This window comes from Vidua macroura, chromosome 2, assembly GCF_024509145.1.
Source record: "Vidua macroura isolate BioBank_ID:100142 chromosome 2, ASM2450914v1, whole genome shotgun sequence".
Lineage (NCBI taxonomy): Eukaryota > Metazoa > Chordata > Aves > Passeriformes > Viduidae > Vidua > Vidua macroura.
In genome coordinates this window covers 91,874,539-91,894,049 of record NC_071572.1, presented here as the reverse complement: position 1 = coordinate 91,894,049, position 19,511 = coordinate 91,874,539, and the positions used below count along the sequence as shown (strand labels likewise).

Sequence of the window (19,511 nt, the reverse complement as noted above, 5' to 3'; positions counted from 1 at the left end):
AGGCAAGCTTGCTTTCACACTTAGTAAAAAGTTTTTGTCTAATACTCTCTTGATCTCACCAACATTAGTAGCCAAAATGTACTAGATTTGCGCTTTATGTTTGTGGAAATCCAAGTGCTTAAAAAAATGTACAGGGAGATTTTTTAACCGTGTGTGTTAGAAGCTTTTGTTGTTCCAGCTTGAGGATTAGAATTTAGCATTCATTACATATGAATGATTTGATTCAATGTAGTTTTACTGTGGGTAACGGCTGTCTTCTGTTTTGTAGGTCTGAGGACATTGTGCATTGCTTATGCTGATCTGTCAGAGAAGTCTTACAGAGAGTGGTTGAATGTCTACAATGAATCCAGTACGGTTCTGAAAGACAGAACTCAGAAGCTGGAGGAGTGCTATGAGATCATTGAAAAGGTAAAACATACTTTCTTGATGATCAGATGCCGATTCCCTTACATGTGTATTTTCCAGTGGAATTTGCGCTTTATACAATGAAATAAACTGTTAATTTCATAGATGAGAAACTGGAAGGATGTTCTTAGATGGTAACCTGTTCAGTCCACAGTTTAAATCTGAAAATCTGAGATGAATTTATGGATAAAAACAAATTTCTACTTAAAACCCCTGTTCTCACACTTTTTTAAATCTTCCTGTTTTGTGTAAGATTGTTGTAATTTGATAAAGATAATATGTGGAAATTGTTGCGTTGCACTAAGTTCCCCTCTACTAGGGTATGAAGAAATGTGTTGCTTTCCATACAGCAGTCAAATTAAAGGTTTTTGAAGGCTGTTATAAGCACAATGTAGGGCTCACCAACACCTGTAGGGGCATGGGCTAAAAAAAGGATGAAAACCTGCACTCCATGAAAATTGCAGAGCTCTTAATTTCAGAAGGGGAAAGTAGGTATCAGAGAACCTATTTTGAAATGCTTATCCTACAGTGAACGAAATGTTAAAGTGCCAACGCTAGGGGCCAGTGTTTCTCTGAACCTTGTCGGTGCTGCTGCTTTCGGAAGTGCTGGTAGTTGCTCTGCTTACTTGTAGAGGTTCATGCTATTCCCTCTTGCCCTAGGTATTTAATTTTATTCAGTGGTTTCTTTAAAACATGTTATGAACTTCAATATCTTTTAAAGTAACTATTAAAATACTGCTTAGGTTCTGGAGCACTGTTGTTTATTTAAGTTAGTTGGGGCAAATCGTAGAATTAGAGAATGGCCTGGTTTGGAAGGGACCATAAAAATCATTGAGTTCCAATCCTCCTGCTGTGGCCAGGGACACATTTCACTAGGCCAGATTGCTAGAGCTCCATCCAAGATGGCCTTGAATGCTTCCAGGGATGGAGCATCCACAAAGACGTCAAGATTAGGATAGGAGCTAACTTTCAGGGGGTAAGAGAAAAGCTTCAGGAACTCTTTCAGTAAGAACTGAAGATTGGTTCTTCCTTTTCTAAGTCATGCCTGAAATGGTCTTTTGTGTTTATCGTCAGTAACAGTGTGGTTATCTCATCCTTGGTTCTCTAGGTTTGGGTAGCTCCTTTCAGCTAGGTGAAAAATGAACATTGCTTTTGCTGTCCTTTAAAATGTGTTCTCAAGCTTTAAGTAATTTTTTGGTCATGTACTTCCTGCCTTTTTCACAGTTTAGTATAGTTTTTAAGAAAAAAGGGAACCTGTGAGTGGGTTGTAGAATTGGAGTTAGGAACTATCCACTGTATTCCTTCCTGTTGATGTTTGCTTGCTGGTCATTCCAAGAAGCTGGCCTTAGAGATAAACTGGCATTTGGCTGTAACACAAGCTATAATATATTTCTACATGCTCAATCCAGCCTGGCCTGGAACGCTTCCAGGGATGGGTCCACCACTTCTGTGGGCAAACCTGTTCCAGTGTGTCACCACTCTCATCATTAAAAGCTTACTTCTTTATACCCTCTGTCAGTTTAAAACCATCACCCCTTGTCCTGCCACTGCTGGCCTTTATTCATTTTTCTTATAAGCCCACTTTTAATATAGAAAGTCCATGGTAAAATCACACTGAAGCCTCATCATTCCCAGGCTGTATAACAGCAACTTGTACTCCTGTTCATTTGTCTTCATTTCTGTTGAGTAACTTGAAGTCTCTGCAAAGAATAGAATATGCTACCTTTTTCTGTGCAATTTCTGAAATGATACAGTATACCTAAACTTATTTCAATTTGTTTTAAGTTGAACATCTTTGCACATGTAAGGAATCATTAAAATGCTTTTAGAGGTAAAATCTGAGTAGACTGTACCTTTTGACAAGGTATATTTCTTAGCTATTGTTTTGCTGATTTTTTTTTTTTTACTGTAACGTAGCCAAATCTCCTCAAGCAATTGTTTTAGAATTGCCTGAGAATACAGCTAACTCTGTAGTATTAAATTATCTGTATGAGATACGTATTTCTGGCAGACATCTGTATGCTGATTAGAGATACTTGGATTGATTAATGTTCATACCACTTGTATTAAATGTAATGATTAGATCCATAAATAATAGCAATAATTTTTGCTTTGTGTGATTGTATCCAGTCTGTATGTACATTTTAAAGGAGGAAATTAGTTTAAATGATGTGATGCCAAATAATTTTTGTTTTGTGAGCTTAAATATATAAACTGATACATAAAATGTTGCTATGGTGATTAGTGAATGGTCTAGTATATGTGTTCATCTATAGGCTGACTTTGGACTTCTAGAACTTCAATTATTCTTGAAATGTTGCCATCTTTCTGATCAAAACCACTGTTCCATTCTGTACCTCTTGAAATGTGAATTGTATGCAGAGGAAGTAGAATAGCCACACTAGAAATTTACTGTGGTGTATATTGTTTGTCAAAGTGCAGTGTTAGCAGTGAGATGCAACATGCTGTCTTAATTTCTTTTTTGAGTATGTTCCAAACATACTCTTAAAAGATTTTGAGGGATTGTTTTCTTTTTTTTGTCCCCTCCAGGATTTGCTGCTTCTTGGAGCTACAGCCATTGAAGACCGCCTGCAAGCAGGTGTTCCAGAAACAATAGCCACACTAATAAAGGCAGAAATTAAGATATGGATTCTGACAGGTGACAAACAGGAAACAGCTCTTAATATAGGTATCCTTCATTCTGGTTACTCTGAATTTGTCTGGTATGTAGCAGGTCACATGCAAGATGTGCTGAGTGGGTTTTTAAATAGAATTGGGCCTGCTGCTTATAGAATGGTTTCTTGGCAGCAGGGCACAGCATTGGAGAAGGGATTTTGTAGTGACGTCTTCACTATGTGTGTCAGGCTATATTCTTTTTTTTAATTATTATTGTTTTGAGGCAGAAGAGACCCATCTGCTCTTGGTTAAATGCAATTCTAATTGAATGAATACATGTAACTCTGCTTTCTGATGGTAATAGGAGAACTCTACCAGACTGATGTTTCAGAAACGGTTTTAGAGCTTTTTTTCTTTTCTTACTGCCTTTGAATTGAGTTTGGGATACAATGGGAAATACGATAATGCAAAGCCTGTATAGTTTACAGCACCTTCCAAACCATGTCTGTGAACATAGGTGGATTATTCAAGCTTAATTAACTGACCCTGCTGTCCCCTTAAAGCACACCTATTAGTATATAGTAAAGACTTGCTAAAGGGACATATCCTCATGTAGGCAAACCCCTTATCATGCCACACCTCCCAAATGTCCCATCTTTGGCAATAGAATGCCATGATGTTCTTGTGTTCTTTTTGATCTATTTTTCTCCCTATCACTTGTAAGGGAGGGGAAGAGATGGAGTTGCACTCTTGTGATCTGACATCTCACCTAAGTTCAGTTAAAGAGCATTTTAGTTCTCCCAGGAATAGCCTGAAATACACCCAGACCTGTCTGTGTGCAGTTCTAAATGTAAAATTGGTTGCATTATTCATATAATTAGGGAGTCTTGAAGTCAATAGGAGCTCAAAAAGACTGAATAAATAGTTCCTTTAGCAGAAGGCAACATGTGCTGTTAGGGTTCCACTACTGCATTTAGATTACTGCAGATTAGTCTGTTTAGATGTACAGGTGTAGGTTAAAAGGAACTTTAACAATATAGGTTGCTTTCTCAAACTCATTCAAGATTCTCTATCAATGATGCTCTGTAAGTGAACTTAAATTATTTTCAGGAAAGTTTTGGGCATTTGTGGGTTTTATTTGTCTCTTTTGTATTTTTTTAAACTTTTCTTCTTTTTGGTTGACTAAGCAAAATTCCATGATACAATCTGCTTGACTAACTAGAATTTTTGTGTGCTTCAAATTAAATTTCATGTATCTTTGTATGTTGAAGGTGGTACCAAGATGTGGAATAACTTGCTTAACTGATACAGCTGTAGTAGAAATACAGTGGATGGCCTAGGTAGACAGCATGTTTAAAGGTTAGTTATCTGGTTTGAATCACGATCTGCAGATTTTCCTTTCTTTACAAGCAGTAGATAACTTCAGAAGGGAAACACCATCTTTTGACTAATTAAAAAAATGTAGCTACACATTTAGATGTAAGTACCTGAAATAAGTTGATATATTAACCAACAAGCTACATGAACACCAGTAAATGAGCTTATTCTGAAGACTGTGAAGGAGACTAACATCCAGCTTTCTCTAAAACTGTTAGTTTGTTGTTTCTTTTATTATAGCAACTTGAGAAGAAGAATAATCTCACTTAAAACTTCTAAATTGTCCCTTAGTTTAAGGTACAGTTTGGTAGTAAAACACTAACTTAATTAGCTTCATGTTCAAGTTGGCTTGAACATGAAGCTTGAAAGTATAAACATGTGGCACTCTTCCAATTTTTGTGTGTAACCCAATAAAACTGTAATAAACCTTCAACTTAAAACCCAATCCATGTGTGCACTATATGTTTCAGGTATAAATATGCTATCTGGGGAGTAAAAAGTGTTTTCACTTTCTCATTGTGTTATGCTTATTGACTCTTGCTTGCTGTATGGAGGTGCATGTGTATTGAGGGATATTTCAGCTCTTGGCAGCTTTGTCAAGGAGCTGGAGTACTTTGTTCTTCCAGCTTCCTCTCTATTCTTTGGTTTTCAGAATTTGCATATGTTTTGTTTTAGTTCTGCAAGTGAGGAGAGTGTTCATGATAAGCTTTAATACTGATCAGTCATTTGAACTCTAGCTCTTGAAAATGGGACTTCTAGGTACAGAAGCATCTTTAAGCATGACCTGCAAACAACTGTAGGAGGCTTAACTGTGTTCTTGCAGCTTCATCCTTTTCATCAAACAGTCTACAGACTCTGGGTCATCTTTGCCTTTTAGTGAGTCAAAACCACCCATGATAGATTTCTATTTGCCACCATCCTGGTGCTCAGCACACTCACAGAACACCAGAACTGCTGTATTTCCAGCCAATAACTTCCCTAGGAAGAGATTTGTTTTCTGGGAATGGGAGTATATTTCATGTGTGTCCCTCCCTGAACCATGAATCAGTCCCTATAGTTGAGCTGAATGCCCTTACCTGGGGTGTGCATTGATAGCTGCCTGCAAGCACTGCCTTACAGTTGTTTGGGTTTGAGGTTGAAAAGGCCCTTTTGAAGATACAGTCCTCCTGCTCCTTCCCTGACAGGGACATCATTCATAAATCAGGTTGCTTAAAGCTCCACCCAGCATGACCTTGAACACTTCCAGGGATGGAGCATCGATAAATTCTCTGGCAACCCATTCCAGTCTTGTTACCCCCATCATAATAAATATCTTCCTTATGTCCAGTCTAAACCTACCCTCTTCCAGTTTGAAATGACTGGCCCTTGACTTGCCATTACAGGCCTTGGTAAAAAGTCTTTCCCAGTCTTGATTGTAATTTCCTCTTGTATGTTGAAAGGTCTCTCCAGAACCTTCTTTTTCTCCCAGTTAAACAACCCAAACTCTCTGCCTGTTTTCAGAGGAGAGATGTTCCAGCCCTCTGATTGCTTTTGTGGCCCTCTTCTGTGCTCATTCTAACAGCTTCACGTCTATCTTGTGCTGGGGGCCCCAGGGCTAGATACGATATTCCAGATGGAGTCATTCACCTTTTCATCACTTAGGTGCTTCTCAGTAGGGCTGCTTTCAGTCTGTTCATCCCCTAGTCTGTCCTGATGGATATTTATGGCTGTTGCAGTACAGGTGGAGGACCTTGCACTTGGCCCTGTGGAACTTGATTAGATTGTCACAGGCCTGCTCCTCAAGTGGATCGAAGTCCCTCTGCTGGCATCACTTCTCTCCAGTGTTACTTAGGTGCACCATTCAGCTTCATGCATTCTCAAGGTTTACTGAGGGTGTACTTGATCCCTGTCTGTCTCTGGTGTAGATAGCTCAGGACTGGCCTGAGGGACACTACTCATTACTGGTTTTCATGTGACTGTGGAACCATTGACTGTAACTCTCTGGATGCAGGCATCCAGCTGATTCCTTACCCATCTGACAGTACATCCATCAAACCCCTATCTTTCCAGCTCAGAGAAAAGAACACTTCTTGGTGAGCTGTGCTTTGTTTCAGTTCAGGAGACAAGCCATGCCAGCACACTTGCCTGTATCTCTGTGCAAAGTTTGAACAGGGCATTTGTGCCCTCTCTAAACACAGAGGGTAATCATTCTTCCCTCAGATGCTGGATTTTGTATGCCTGCAGCATGAATGTGCCTGTGGGCTATGATCTTGAACTCTGGTTCAAGTAATCTTTCTCCCAGGACACTTAAAGGAAAATAAGTCCCAGAAGTACCTGATTCATCTGCTTCATGGACTTTTAGTCAGACTTTTAATTTAAAAGAGCTAGATATCAGCTTACAGGTGTGGGTTGACATTTTATACCTGGCTTTGAACCAGCAGTTGATCTTATTTTACTCAGAAGCATTGACAAAAATACTTATCTTAGAATGCATTTTTGCTTGCCATGTTAGTATTGCCAGTAATAACTATTACAAAACTATTATAAAGCTCAAGACATTTCTAGTAATGCTTTAAAGTTACTACTTGTACTCCTACAGTTGCCAGCTACTTTGCTTTATAGTAGTGCTAGATTTTAACATCATCTTAGTCCTGAGATGGTACATAATGTATAGATCCTCTATAAACCCTTGTTAGTGTTGACTTACATTCTTCTGTTCCACTCTTGATCTTTGTTTAATGTGATGGCAAGATGCAAAATGGCTTCAGTTGCAGGATAAGTTCTTTTGAGTCCATGATTTCCAAGATACATGGCAGAGCAACTGTTTTCCACAGCATTTTTTTTCTTCCAGCTTGACTTCTAGAATGGCATCTTGCTCATTTTGGAAGAGGTAAAGTGAAGCAGTGAGCAATGGTTTAGAAATTACAGGTCACTATTGCAGCTGCTGTTCTAATAAAATGCTACTAGAAAATCCTTTTGAATTAGTTATGCTGAATTTGTAACAGCCTACTGCACAAGACTGCTTTAGCCAAGGGAAAGAATAACCCTGTTATGGAGGGAAGTACTTAAATTTGTAATATTCTCTTTTTCTCAATAAAAATAAGCAAGTTTTTTTTTTTTTTAAATGGCAAACTGACTTGAGAAAAAAGTCAGTGTTTTGTCTGTGGCTGTTGGAGGTTTGCTGCTTAGTTCTGTACTACCATCCAGGATTTGATCACAGGCAGAATCAGAGGCTGTCTGCAAAGCTTTCATGTTGTAGGCTGCGCATCATTAGAACATATTTTATCCTTTTCCCAACAGGTAGGAGTTCTGTGCCATTCTGTGTTGTTCTCTGAAGCAGAAATTAAACCTAGGCTTGTTAACATGTATTAGCAAGGTTGCACTTGATATTCATAGTCCACATAGCTGTGAAATGGAGGAGAAACTGAACTTCTGCAGATAATCAAACCTGCTTCCTGAAAGTGCCTGGCTATGATACAAGATGTCTTCCTCAAAGGAGAGGGATTTACTTTCCTTACACAAGTCACACATGCAGACATGTTAACCCTGGATTATACCTACAAAACTAGCCCAATTATAAAATCTCTGTAGCCTGAGGAAATGATTTGCATTGCAATTGATGACCCAATATGGCCTTTCTAAGGAACCAAGAATCCCACAGATGATTTCATGCCTCAGTGGTTCTCTTGCTATTGTAAGATATGGAAAGAGGCACTTCATCTTTTTACGGTGATTGTGGTGTTCAGCTTTTGAACCTGTCAGCCTTGCAGTCGTTCTTTACTGGGACATGACTCTTATACTGCAATACTTTCCAGTCTCCATTTAAGAAAAGTAAGAGACTTCCCAAGACCCCATTTTATTTGATAGCAAATTTTTAAGCTGCTGTAATTAATTTCTATTAAAAAAACAGAAATAAAAAATACTTGTATTTAGTTTCCTTTTCCCATGTAGCATAGATGAGCAATAAAAGGTGTGTGCTTCAAATAAATTAATTCTCTGCTATTTTATGAAACTGACATCACTGTGCCAGTCCCAAGTAAACTTGCATGAGCTTTTAGGATAATGTGGTAGGGTCAGTCTGATGCAAGTTTGCATTTGTCTCTTGCCATTAATACGAACAGAATTAACCTGTTTATTTGTAAATGATTAAACTTTTATAAAAATTAGAGTTTTTGAGTTTTGGTGTCCTGGGAAATGTACAGAACTGCCTTTTGGGTGCTCTTGTTCTTTCATGTCCCAGTCCCACACTAAGAATAATGTAGTCTAATTACTTCGTGTCTATAGGAGTTGGTAGGGGCTCTGTGAGTGTCATTGATCTGTACTTCTTGATGAAGCTCAGAACCTTCCACACTGAACACTCAGGAGTAAAAAATGCTCATGTAAGCTTTGTGTGGGCTAGGGAAACTGAGCAGCATCAACTGAAAACATGTGTGCACTTCCAGTTATCTGGCATAGATGCAATTGTGCATTTGAATCTGTTCCTGTAATGTGCTGAAGGAAAACCTGCCTTCATATAGACTCAAAAAAAAAAAAAAAGAATGTAGGGCTATGGGCTATATTTACTGCATTCAGTTCACACAGTGTTTTGTTTAATTAAAACCTCTCAAGTGACGTATTTGAAAATGCAGATAGATTACAGCCCATGTTTCTAGTAAATCTGTCATGTTGGAGTGTGTCCTATACACCAAAAGTTCTGGCAGTCTGCCTGATAGGAGTAACTGCTCAAAAAAGAAATTGTCATTTGACCTATGGATGCTTATCTTAAGGTTGAACTTGAACCTTAGATAGCCTTCTAAAAAGTAAGTCTTTGTGTTTTATTGTCTTTTTTTTTCTCCCCTGCAGGGTACTCTTGCAGACTCATTTCACAGAGTATGTCTCTCATCCTGGTCAATGAAGATTCACTAGATGTAAGTAAGCAAATTCTGATGTAATTCTTGACAGAAGGAGGTGTTGCTAACAAGATGGAAAGTTTTCAGGCTTTCACATTGAATTTCTTTTGCTTACCCTTAGGGGTAGCAAGATAAACAGTTTATGCTGAAACACAGGTGTACTGTGTAAAGTGTACTCCAGAGGTCTTCAGTCACAAACTGTGCAAATCAATCTGAAGTCTCAGAATGAGCAACTTCCTAGGTGCATGGGTTTGATTCTGCTGCAAACTGGAAAAACTGCAGCATGCCATCAGGAATGCAGTTAAGTTTTAAGGTATAGATATAGGAGAAATGTTTGAAGAAAACTTGTTTTTTGATTTTTTTCTATCTCCAGTATTGCATGGAACAGTTCTAACCACACTTGGATTTGTGAGCTTGTCTATGTACAGTAGCTTGTGAGATCTGAAATAAAAAATGTTCTGCAAATGGTCACTATGCTTTGCATATATATGCCAAAATTAAATAGAAAAATCATATATTTGTACATGAATCTTCTCAGGAGGTATCTTTCCATTTTGTCTGTTTCAATGTCCATATCAGTATTGGATATCACTTCAATATCTGATTTCTATTAGAGATATTTGTAGGACAGATGAAAGTACCTGTAACAGGCAGCATCTGACATTTGCATTTAGAATTGGCAGGTTGGGATTGGGTGGGAGATGCAAAGCCTGTATCTTGGAGTACCAGAGGAGTTACTGGATATCTGCAAATCTGGTTGAAGAGGGTAATACTACTGTGCCAAAATTCTTGCTGGCTAAAGTGTTATTTTCCAGTTGCCTTGATGTGATTCCAATAACTTTGCGTGTAGAAAACTTTGGTTACAGAATCCAGCTGTAAACAGTATTGGAGATTTGTCAGTAAGCATAAAAACCAGTGGCAGCTTTCAGAACATGAACTTGCACCCCCAGATTGTTTGCCTGTGACACCAAGCTGTGTGGTGCAGTCAGCACACTGGAGGGAGGGAATGCCATCCAGAGGGATCTGGACAGGCTTGAGAGGTGGGCCTGTGTGAACTTCATCAAGTTCAACAAGGCCAAATGCTAAACTTGGGTTGGGGCACTCTCAAGCACAAGTCCAGGCTGGGAGGAGAATGGATTGAGAGCAGCCTTGAGGAAAAAGACTTGGGGCTGTTTGGACAAAAAGCTCTGTATGACCCAGCAATGTGCACTCACAGCCGAGAAAGCCAAAGGCATCCTGGGTTGCATCCAAAGAATCACAGCTGTCTGGTTGAGGGAGATGATTCTCCCCCTCTGCTCTCGTGAGACCTGACCTGGAGTGCTGTGTTCAGCTCTGGGGCTCCCAATGCAAGAAACACATGGACCTCCTGGAATGAGTCCAGAGGAGCACCACTAAGTTGACCAGATGTCTGAAGCACCTCTGCTAAGAAGACAGGCTGAGAGATTTGGTGCTGTTCAGCCTGGAGAAGAGAAGGATTTGGAGAGACTTTATAGCACCTTGCAGAGTATCCAAAGGAGACCTACAAGGGAGCTGGAGAGGAACTGTTTACAAGGGCATGTAGTGATAGGACAAGGGAGAATGGCCTTAAGGTGCAAGAGGGCAGGTTTAGATTAGATGTTAGCCAGGAATTCTTTACTGTGAGGGTGGTGAGACACTGGATAAAGTTGCCCAGGGAGACTGTGGACTCCCTCTCCCTGGAAGTGTTCAAGACCAGGCTGGATGGGGCTTTGAGCAACCTGGTCAAGTGGAAGGTGTCCCTGCTTATGGTAGGGATTTGGAGTTAGATTATCTTTAAGGTCTGTTTCAACTCTAACTTTTCTATGGTTCTATGAAAAAAAAAAAAAGAGGAAATGGAGAGCCATGGCATATCAGATGAGAAAAGAAACCCCTTACTGATCTATATATAGTTGCTGGCCTTTCAAGTGAAGAAAATGTCGTATGATACATCATGAATATTGAAGGTGACTGATACTTTAGTTCAGATAGCCTATATTTTTCTAAAGCATAAGTATAAACTTGTGGAGCTTCTGAACTGGTGCATCAAAAATGCTTTGTATTACTCTTGCTTTCCATCTCAAGTAAGTCTATGGGTTTTCTCCAAAGTACTCTTACTGCCATTTTTAATGTAGAATTGGATTTTATATATGTTTAAATGCAAAACTTATGTTTTGTTAATAATTGCCTCTAGTTCTTTCATTCTAAGGTATCTTTAAGTACTTTTATTGCCAATTTTTCAGTATGGGATCTCCATAGTAATATTTATTTTGTGTTGCACCTCTAACAGAAATTTTGGCTTCTGTTCAACTGAGCCTAAAATCGAAGGTTCTCACATTGAAATTCTGTAGCATTACATTTAATATATTCCACCTTTGAAATCTATTAATTCTAAAAATGAGTTTTTACAAGATCCAAGTTGAGCTTAGAGCTTTTAAATATTGATACACTTCCCCCTTTGTGCAGTCCCTGTGTGACTTTTCCCTCCCACTTCTGCTCCTTGGTATGCAGCAGTAGGTGAGATATGATCGAACAACTGTCTTTGCTTGGTTTTGAGATAAATTTTTTTCTAAATCATACACTTCAGGGGAAAAAATCAATCACTTCTGTTCTCTTCAGGGAACTCCTGGGAATAGAAAAGACTAGCTTGATTCAGCTGAATTCTCGAAATTTAGCATAATAATCTGCAAATGTCTATCCCTTGTAGACTGTACCACATGCATACATATACTCACTTGTTTTTTCTTTTCCTAATAAAGCTTTTTGAAATGAGAATATTTTGAGCATGAGATTTACTTTGAGTGTAATTCTTGGACTCGGTTTCTGTTTAATTAAATTGGAACACCATAAAGTCTTATTGTGCAGCTCTTAACCTGGAAAAATTTCTTTCATTGGCATCTTGTAGAATTTTGAGTTGTGGGAGCAGTGAGCAGGGTACCTGAAGAAAGGAAATTGTATGACCAGAGAGCCCCTGGCTGGAAAATCTCTAATGAGAGAGGCGATATTACAGCCAAGGAAAGTTGTGTGTGTTCCTCCCCATAAATGCTGTAAAAAGAAGAGCTGATATCTCTATCAGTTGCTTATCACACGGGACTGTATTTAACAATAGTAGAGGGACAACACTGGAGGGACCCAGTTCTGAAGCTGTGGGTAGTACTTTGCTGTAAAGCAGTCTTGTTGATGTAAAAGAAACTACACTGTGAGTGTGTTCTACAGAACCCACGCGCTAGGAGTGACAGTCCTGGGTTATACACAGATGTGTGAATAACAGCAAATGGATACTCCTGTGTAAGAACCCTCAATGGTGGTGTCTCTTGATAAGGTATGCCTAAAAGTGTAAGCAGAAGCTGGCTTTCCTTGTTTTTCCATTTGTTCAGGTCTACCTTTTGTATGCTTCACTGCTGGGATGTACCTGTTTGTGCCACCATGGTGTCTTGTAGCATTCTTAAAAAACAAGCATAGTTTCACAGTGTAATTTGTCATCCATAGTCAGTGTCTAGACTTCCCAAATAGTCTTGGTACCTGCAAGGAAGCTTGATATACAGTTATGTTTTATATTCCAGCAGTGAAGAGTGAGGACCTAGAAAACTTGGTTATTTTGTTGTTAGTTTATTTTAGCTATTCTGTAGGGTAACATTGCTGTGAGGGTTCTGTAAGGAAGATCTGTTAACCATGAGAATATTAGATTTATCCAATGACTTTCCTGATCTTCATTCTTAATTGGCACATTTCCTTCCCACACATCTTAGAGTTAAAAAAAAAAATAAGGAAATCTTTGACAGGCATCATTATCCATTGTATTTAAATACTGATACATCTGTAGATCTGATATTATCTGGGAATCATGGATCTCCTAAGAAGTAAAGCTCTGACCTGATCATTGGACTTAGCCATATGCTAGAAATAGCAGGGTTTTTTTGGGTTATTGTCTAAAACTTTTTCTAATAACCATAGAGAACTCAGACTGTGTAGGGGAGAGCAAGATGAGCAGAAGGCTATTAAAAAGACATTGTTTTTATCAGCACATTTGTCTTTGAGCAAAGAGTATGGTTCCAGTAGTGTCCTCTGTATTGGACTTGTCAGAAAGATTTGCATGCGTTATGACTTACACAGAAAGGGTTACCTTCACCTACAGAATTTCTTCAGCATATGCACCCTGTAAGTTTTTTATGTAAATCTATATTTCAAACTCTCAAGCACAATTACAGGAGACCCTGCCTGTGAAGCTCTGAGAAACTTTGAAGGTGTTGCTTTTGAGATCCTGAGTCTCTTGCAGAAGAAGGGATGTCTGTGCCTTGTCAGTGGTGTCATACTGATTATTCCCAAAGAACGGGCCTAAAGATATTGTCAGCTTTTCAGACTAAAACAAAAGTTACCTGAAACTCCAAATGCTCCAAAGCATTGGTATTGTGTGTGCTTCAGCTGTACTAAAAGACAGTAAGTTATGCAGGTACTGCTGGGAAGACAAGAACAAGCCTGGTACTGCTTATGTAGGTGCTTTGAAGGTTACATCTTGTGTGTTGCGCTAGAGAGGGGCTTTTATCTCCCCTGCTGTCATCTGCCCGTGTGCATTCAGACTAAGTTAATATTCTGGAAAACTGGTCAATGTGAGCAAGCTCAGTTTGAGCCAAGGATTGGCTCCCCTTCAGAGGGGCATCTGCAACAGTCCTCTAGTGTCTTGTGGCTACTAAGTTACTCCAGTCACCACTCAGCCTGGAATTGTAATCAGCTCTTCTGTCTACCACTGGGAATTTTCAGAGGAAGCTAATTAGGAAAACTAGAGACAGAATACATTTTCTATTGTACAAAGCTTTTACTATTGCTCAAATTGCTGTTTTTCTTAGTCTAGAAATACACATCGAGCTAATATAAGTACATAAGGAACAGAGTCTAGTAATCAGATAAGTCTTCAAAAATGTTAGGTTAGAAGGGTTTTAGAGGTTTTTTGTTTGTTTTTGAGGAACAAATAGGATATTTCATAACCCCAGGTATTTGCTAATCTGCATAGAAAGTTAATTGTATGGATGTGGAAAATATACAGCTCTTTGTGTGAAAAGCTGCTTTGATTTGAGTGTACTACGTAGAATTATAAATGAAAGAATATTGGTGTTACCTAGACCTGTAGGTTTAAGTACACACAGGACTGTGTAGCTTAAGTGTTAGATTACCACTTTTTCAGGAAGTAATACTAATAGGTTTGAGCTGTGAGTGGTGAATGAGTTGGGCTGGTATTTTTGTTTCATCCTGCTTTTCACTTTTCAGAATTCATTAATGACTGTTCTCCCTTATCTGTGGCTCTGTTTTTTCTGTTAGTGTTTTCTGGCACTGTGATAGTTTGGATGAAGTGGGGGTACTTGGACCTGAAGGAATGCAAGGACCCTTAGGAGTGCTAAGAAAAGGTTACTAAATACCTCTTCTTTCTATAAGTGGAAACTGGGGTGGGAAGGCTGGGGAACACTTTTAAAAAACCCAAACACACTGTTTTCAAAGTTACTTTTCCTTTCATATTTTAAGTTGTAATAGCGGTCATTTCTGACAAGAGCTGATTTTAGGCAGCTGGTATTTAGCAGATGTGGGCTAATGCCTTGTCCGTGCTATAGGACAGAATAGATCATATTACATACAAATAGAAAGGAAAAATTCAGTGTTCCCTGAATTCCAGCTAAAATTTGCTGTCTCGTTTGTAAGAGTTCTCATATGTTAGAGGAAAATGACTGAAAACAAACACTATTTCTCTTAAAATTGCTGATGATCTTCACATGTGCGAAGGCTTATATCAATAGATGATCACAGAATGTTATACAGATCTACTTTCTGTTATGTGTGTAACAATAGAAGCATGGCTTCAGATGGATGATGAGGGAAGTATCTGTTGGCTTTGAAGATGGGATTCTCTGCAGCATACTGATGTGCTTATTTCTGTTAAGCACAAGAGACCATGAAAATATAAGGATGTGTAATCAAGTGTTAAACGATTTTTTTTTAATGAGACGCTACCCATGAAATGCAGGTTTTGCTGATATTAAAGCATGATGGTGTGTTTTTAGGGGAAAAAGACGAAGCTGGTGTCTGATGTATAGATCAGTTATGGATACTAATCCTCTTGATTGACATGGTTAATACTGCACATCTGTAGAAAGAATTCAGATTTGTCTTTTGTATTGAAGGGCAAGAACTAAATAGTCCTTTCTTCTTCAAGATACTTTTGTATCTGATCTTTTGCTTTCATTGGAGGAGTTCCTTGTTGATGAAAGTTTGTCTGGGGGTTTTAAGAGTAAGCAGTCTTCCTTTCTTGGTATGGAGCCAGCCTAAAGCAATAGGATTTATTCATCTGCAGTGTTAACTTAATGAGGATAGTAGAGAACTAACTTCTTCAGAGTGACAGGGTATATTGTGATCCTGTATTTGGAAAACAGAGAGATACAGGTATCTGTGGCCTTACTTTTGTGGTTCCCGTAATACTGACTTACTACTACTTCGTTAAACAATTTTTTTAAGATTCTTTCCTTTTTCATAATAATTAGAGAATCATTCTTGCAACTGGAGCTTGATTGCTCCAAGCCTTCTCATCAGTCACATAAAAGAATACATTTCCTTCACAGGGGAGTTAAGGGAAAAAAAAGATGTTTTACATCTGGTTGAAGCTAGAAAATGTCCCACAGAATTTCTCTGGGTTGATTGGTCTGTCAGAAACTAGAATTAAGCAGTTCTGCAGCTGTATGAATTTAATACCTGACTAAGTATGTGTTCCCTCTGCTTTTTAACCTTCTGCATAGAGTAGAACCAATCTACAAGAGGACTCCACAAGAGGACTCTTGTGGAAATCTCTAGGCTTTTTATATAACTTTTTTACGATGTTGTAAGCTTTTTTTTTAATGGGAGAATGTGTCAAGGTGCATTTTCTCACTATCTCTGGTTGTTTAACTGACATAGCGATGTTAGAGGATTAGTGTTGCTCTTTCATATTTACTAAGTGTTTCTAGTTAGCTTACCCTCTATGCATCTTAAGTAGTGTTTGCAATCTCTCCTCTCCATATGTTCAAGACAAAACTGATTTGGATATCTTGAATTATCAGCTAATTCCCAAATCCTGAGTTATCATAATCAATGTTCTAACGGGGCCTAAAAATCACAGTGCTGAAGTGCTAGAGTAGAATGGTTTCTTGGAGAGCTTTGGGAATGAGTGTCAGTCAGAGCTGAAGTGATTTGGTGTCCTCCTGAAGCTTCCATCCTGCTGAGTTTTGGTGATATCTATGTATGCTTGTGTGCTTCAGATTTTCACAGTGAATCTTTCCTCTGGTTTGAACGATTGAGGAATTTGGTGTCTGTTACTAATTCAAGTTCTTGTAGCTAGAGTATAGAATTCAATGAAACAAGAAGATTCAGCTATTTGTAGAAAGACAAGGTATCAAATTCTGTGGTATAACTTAGGACCATTTACTGGGCTAATGGTGACCAAAGTTGTCTGGCTTCAAGAATTCTGTGTCCTTGGGGTGCAGGGGGTGAAGGTCAGCAGAGCGTGTGCTTTTAGATATGCAGTTTAGTAGAACTCTGGGAAAATGTATCTGAATAAAGCCAAATAATGGTTAAGGGGCTTTGTAAGATTTAGGCTGGTACAGTAATATTTGTCTGGATTATAGAATTAATATTACACAATTTACCTGTAAATAACATGAGGAAAATGGGGATGGGTTCACAGCTTAACTGGCTGATTTTTTTGAAAATGTGTGCTTTCTTTTTAAGTTAATTAAAACTTAATTTGTCTGTCTATAGTAGTTTCAATACTATCAGGTTCTCAAGGGATTTCTAGTTCTGTCCAGGGCTTGACAGACAAAATCTGCAGTTCAATAGACAGAGTTAATAGGTTTAGTAAATATTAATAAAAGGAATCTATTGTATAACTAAATCTTTAGGGAAATTACTGTGGTGGTTTAATTAAAAAAAAAGAAACATAATCTTGATGATTTTGTGGTGTTTTCTTACTACAATTATTTTTTGTAATTGAAGTGGGTATCATATTTATTAGATAAACTTTAATAAAAACTTCAGATGTATTGAATAAACTGATAGGAAACTAAGTGTGTTTTTAAAACTCAAGGAAAAAGAGGTCTTTGAAAAGTTACTGTTCACTTCAGGGAATGGTGTTTGTTTGACTAGAAAAGAGAAGCTTGCCTAGGGCTTTCTTTATATTTTTATCTTAAACAAAAAAGTAAAAACGCTGGAAGCTGTCATGATGAAAGCAAATCAGGTGTTGTGTCCACCTTCTCAGTTGAGTGGATACCAGGATCTTTTCTGGGCAACAATTAATGCCGCAAAAGTAAGATTTGTTTCTAGTTCTTTCTAGAACAAGAAGCAGTGAGATGCGAGCAGTGCAGCAGCAGAGGTACTCTTGCTTCCTGAGCTGCCTGTAGATGTCCAGGAAATGTCTGCACTAACTGTATATGAAAATAGAAGATTTCAGTTACAAGGACTAGGATCAGCCAAATTAAAACTTTGTCAATTTTTATGTAGAGATGAATTGTAAATTATACTTATCTGAAATGGTGTTGTACAGCCCTCGTTTATAATACATTATAGAGAATTTCAAGTCAAACAAAACCAACCCACCTATGTACGTGCTGCCCTATGGCCTCTAAATGCATTTTGCCATGCAATCATTTGTGGCAGTTGCCAACAAATACATGTCAATATTGATGTTTCGTTGCTTTTAAATCTGCAAGGAATAAGCAAGCCTCCCAGTAGGGGAAGGGATAAAATGGGTTACTTGTGGGAGTCTGGCAAAGTATAGAGTAGCTGGAGGAAGATTTACTTTCCTCTGTGGTTCACTACCTGATATTAGCAATTTTATTGAAACCTTTAATGCAAGTAGAATATTTTGGAGAAGTCGAGTAAGGACAGTGGAGATATCCAGTGTGATGGTTTTGGAGGGAGAGAAGGCAGCAGGTTGTTTAGTTTGTTGCATGTGATTTTTTTTTGTATGAGGGAAGTATGTGAAGCTTCTTAAGAAATGGAAATTATTTAGCTACTTGAGATTACAAATAAAGTAGATCTTGCGACAGATCATTTGATTCATGCTTGTCCAGCATCCAGGAACCACATGAACCTTCAGTAAGGAAATCTGCAAATCAGAGAGCAAATTCTTGCAGAAGGTTTCAGAAAATATGTTTGCCAAGAAGGAATTGTTGCTATTTGTCAATATACTGGGGGCTAAGGTGCTGTGCTGAGGGCAATAAAACATTGTTTCTGTAGATGTTGTACAGGAGTGTAGTAAGAGTTACCTCCCATGAGCATAAATCTTCAATATTACTCTTGTGGTAGTCATCTGGAGGAAATTCTCAAACTAAATATTATTGAAAACAGTGGTAGTCATGTAGGACCGAGCATCTAGCACATCTTTTAATTTTGTAAGATACAGAACACTCCTACTTAGACTATCTTTATCTCTGCACTTGGAATTAGTTACCCTGCCTATCCATTGACCTAACTGCTGTGCATTGTCTAAATCAGTGAACATAAAGTCCTGGAGTGCCTCTAGTTTTCATCACAGAAGCCTGTGCTAAATTGCCTGGTTTCTTACTTGGGTTTTGACACATTAATTTTCACACTGTCATTATTGCTGGAAGAAAAATGTTTGGTGTGGGGTTTTGTCAGGTTTTTTGATTGGTAGTTTGTGGGTATGGGTTTGTTTTTTTTTTTTGTGTTTTTTTTTTTTTTTTTTTTTTCTAATAAGAACACATTCTGCTGTAAAAATGGCCAGTGTGGTTTTAAGACCATGTCTGCTGCCTCGTAATGCAATTTCAGTAATCTTGAGTTTGGGTTCACATGTGCAGTTGGCTGGTTACAATATTCTTTTCCAGTAAGCATTTTTGGAACATATCATGCTTTATGAGCAAAGGTTAACTAGGGCCTGAAGGAAGCTCGAAGCAGCAAAGTACAGATGTGTTTGTAGCAAAGAAGACCACTAGCCAAGCCCAGGATAATTACTGCCACATATTATTCAAAGATATACCCTTTATTGTTCAGCTCTGCTAGTGTCTTCCAAAAGATGGAGTTCTGCCCTAACTGATTTCAATGTCCAAAATCATTGTGGCTAAATCCCTATTTCCCATGTGGTATTTCAGTTCACATAGTCAGAAAGGCAGCCTATGTGATATAAGAATGAATATTTTGGTCTGGGAGTTGTGAATATTGTTACCTTAACTTTGTGTTTCTCTGCAATGGCATTGGAGCTCTGAAAATCTTTATGGTGCT

The 19,511-nt window shown here is 38.3% G+C and overlaps 1 protein-coding gene across 1 annotated transcript in view; it reads left to right on the top strand.

The window, feature by feature from the left end:
• ATP8A2 (ATPase phospholipid transporting 8A2) overlaps window positions 1-19,511 on the top strand; it is a 274,582-nt gene that overhangs the window by 49,196 nt on the left and 205,875 nt on the right. The window contains exons 21-23 of the mRNA XM_053971420.1: window positions 269-408; window positions 2,956-3,094; window positions 9,220-9,284. Coding sequence (XP_053827395.1) covers window positions 269-408; window positions 2,956-3,094; window positions 9,220-9,284 — 344 coding nt within the window. The remainder of the gene's footprint in view (window positions 1-268; window positions 409-2,955; window positions 3,095-9,219; window positions 9,285-19,511) is intronic.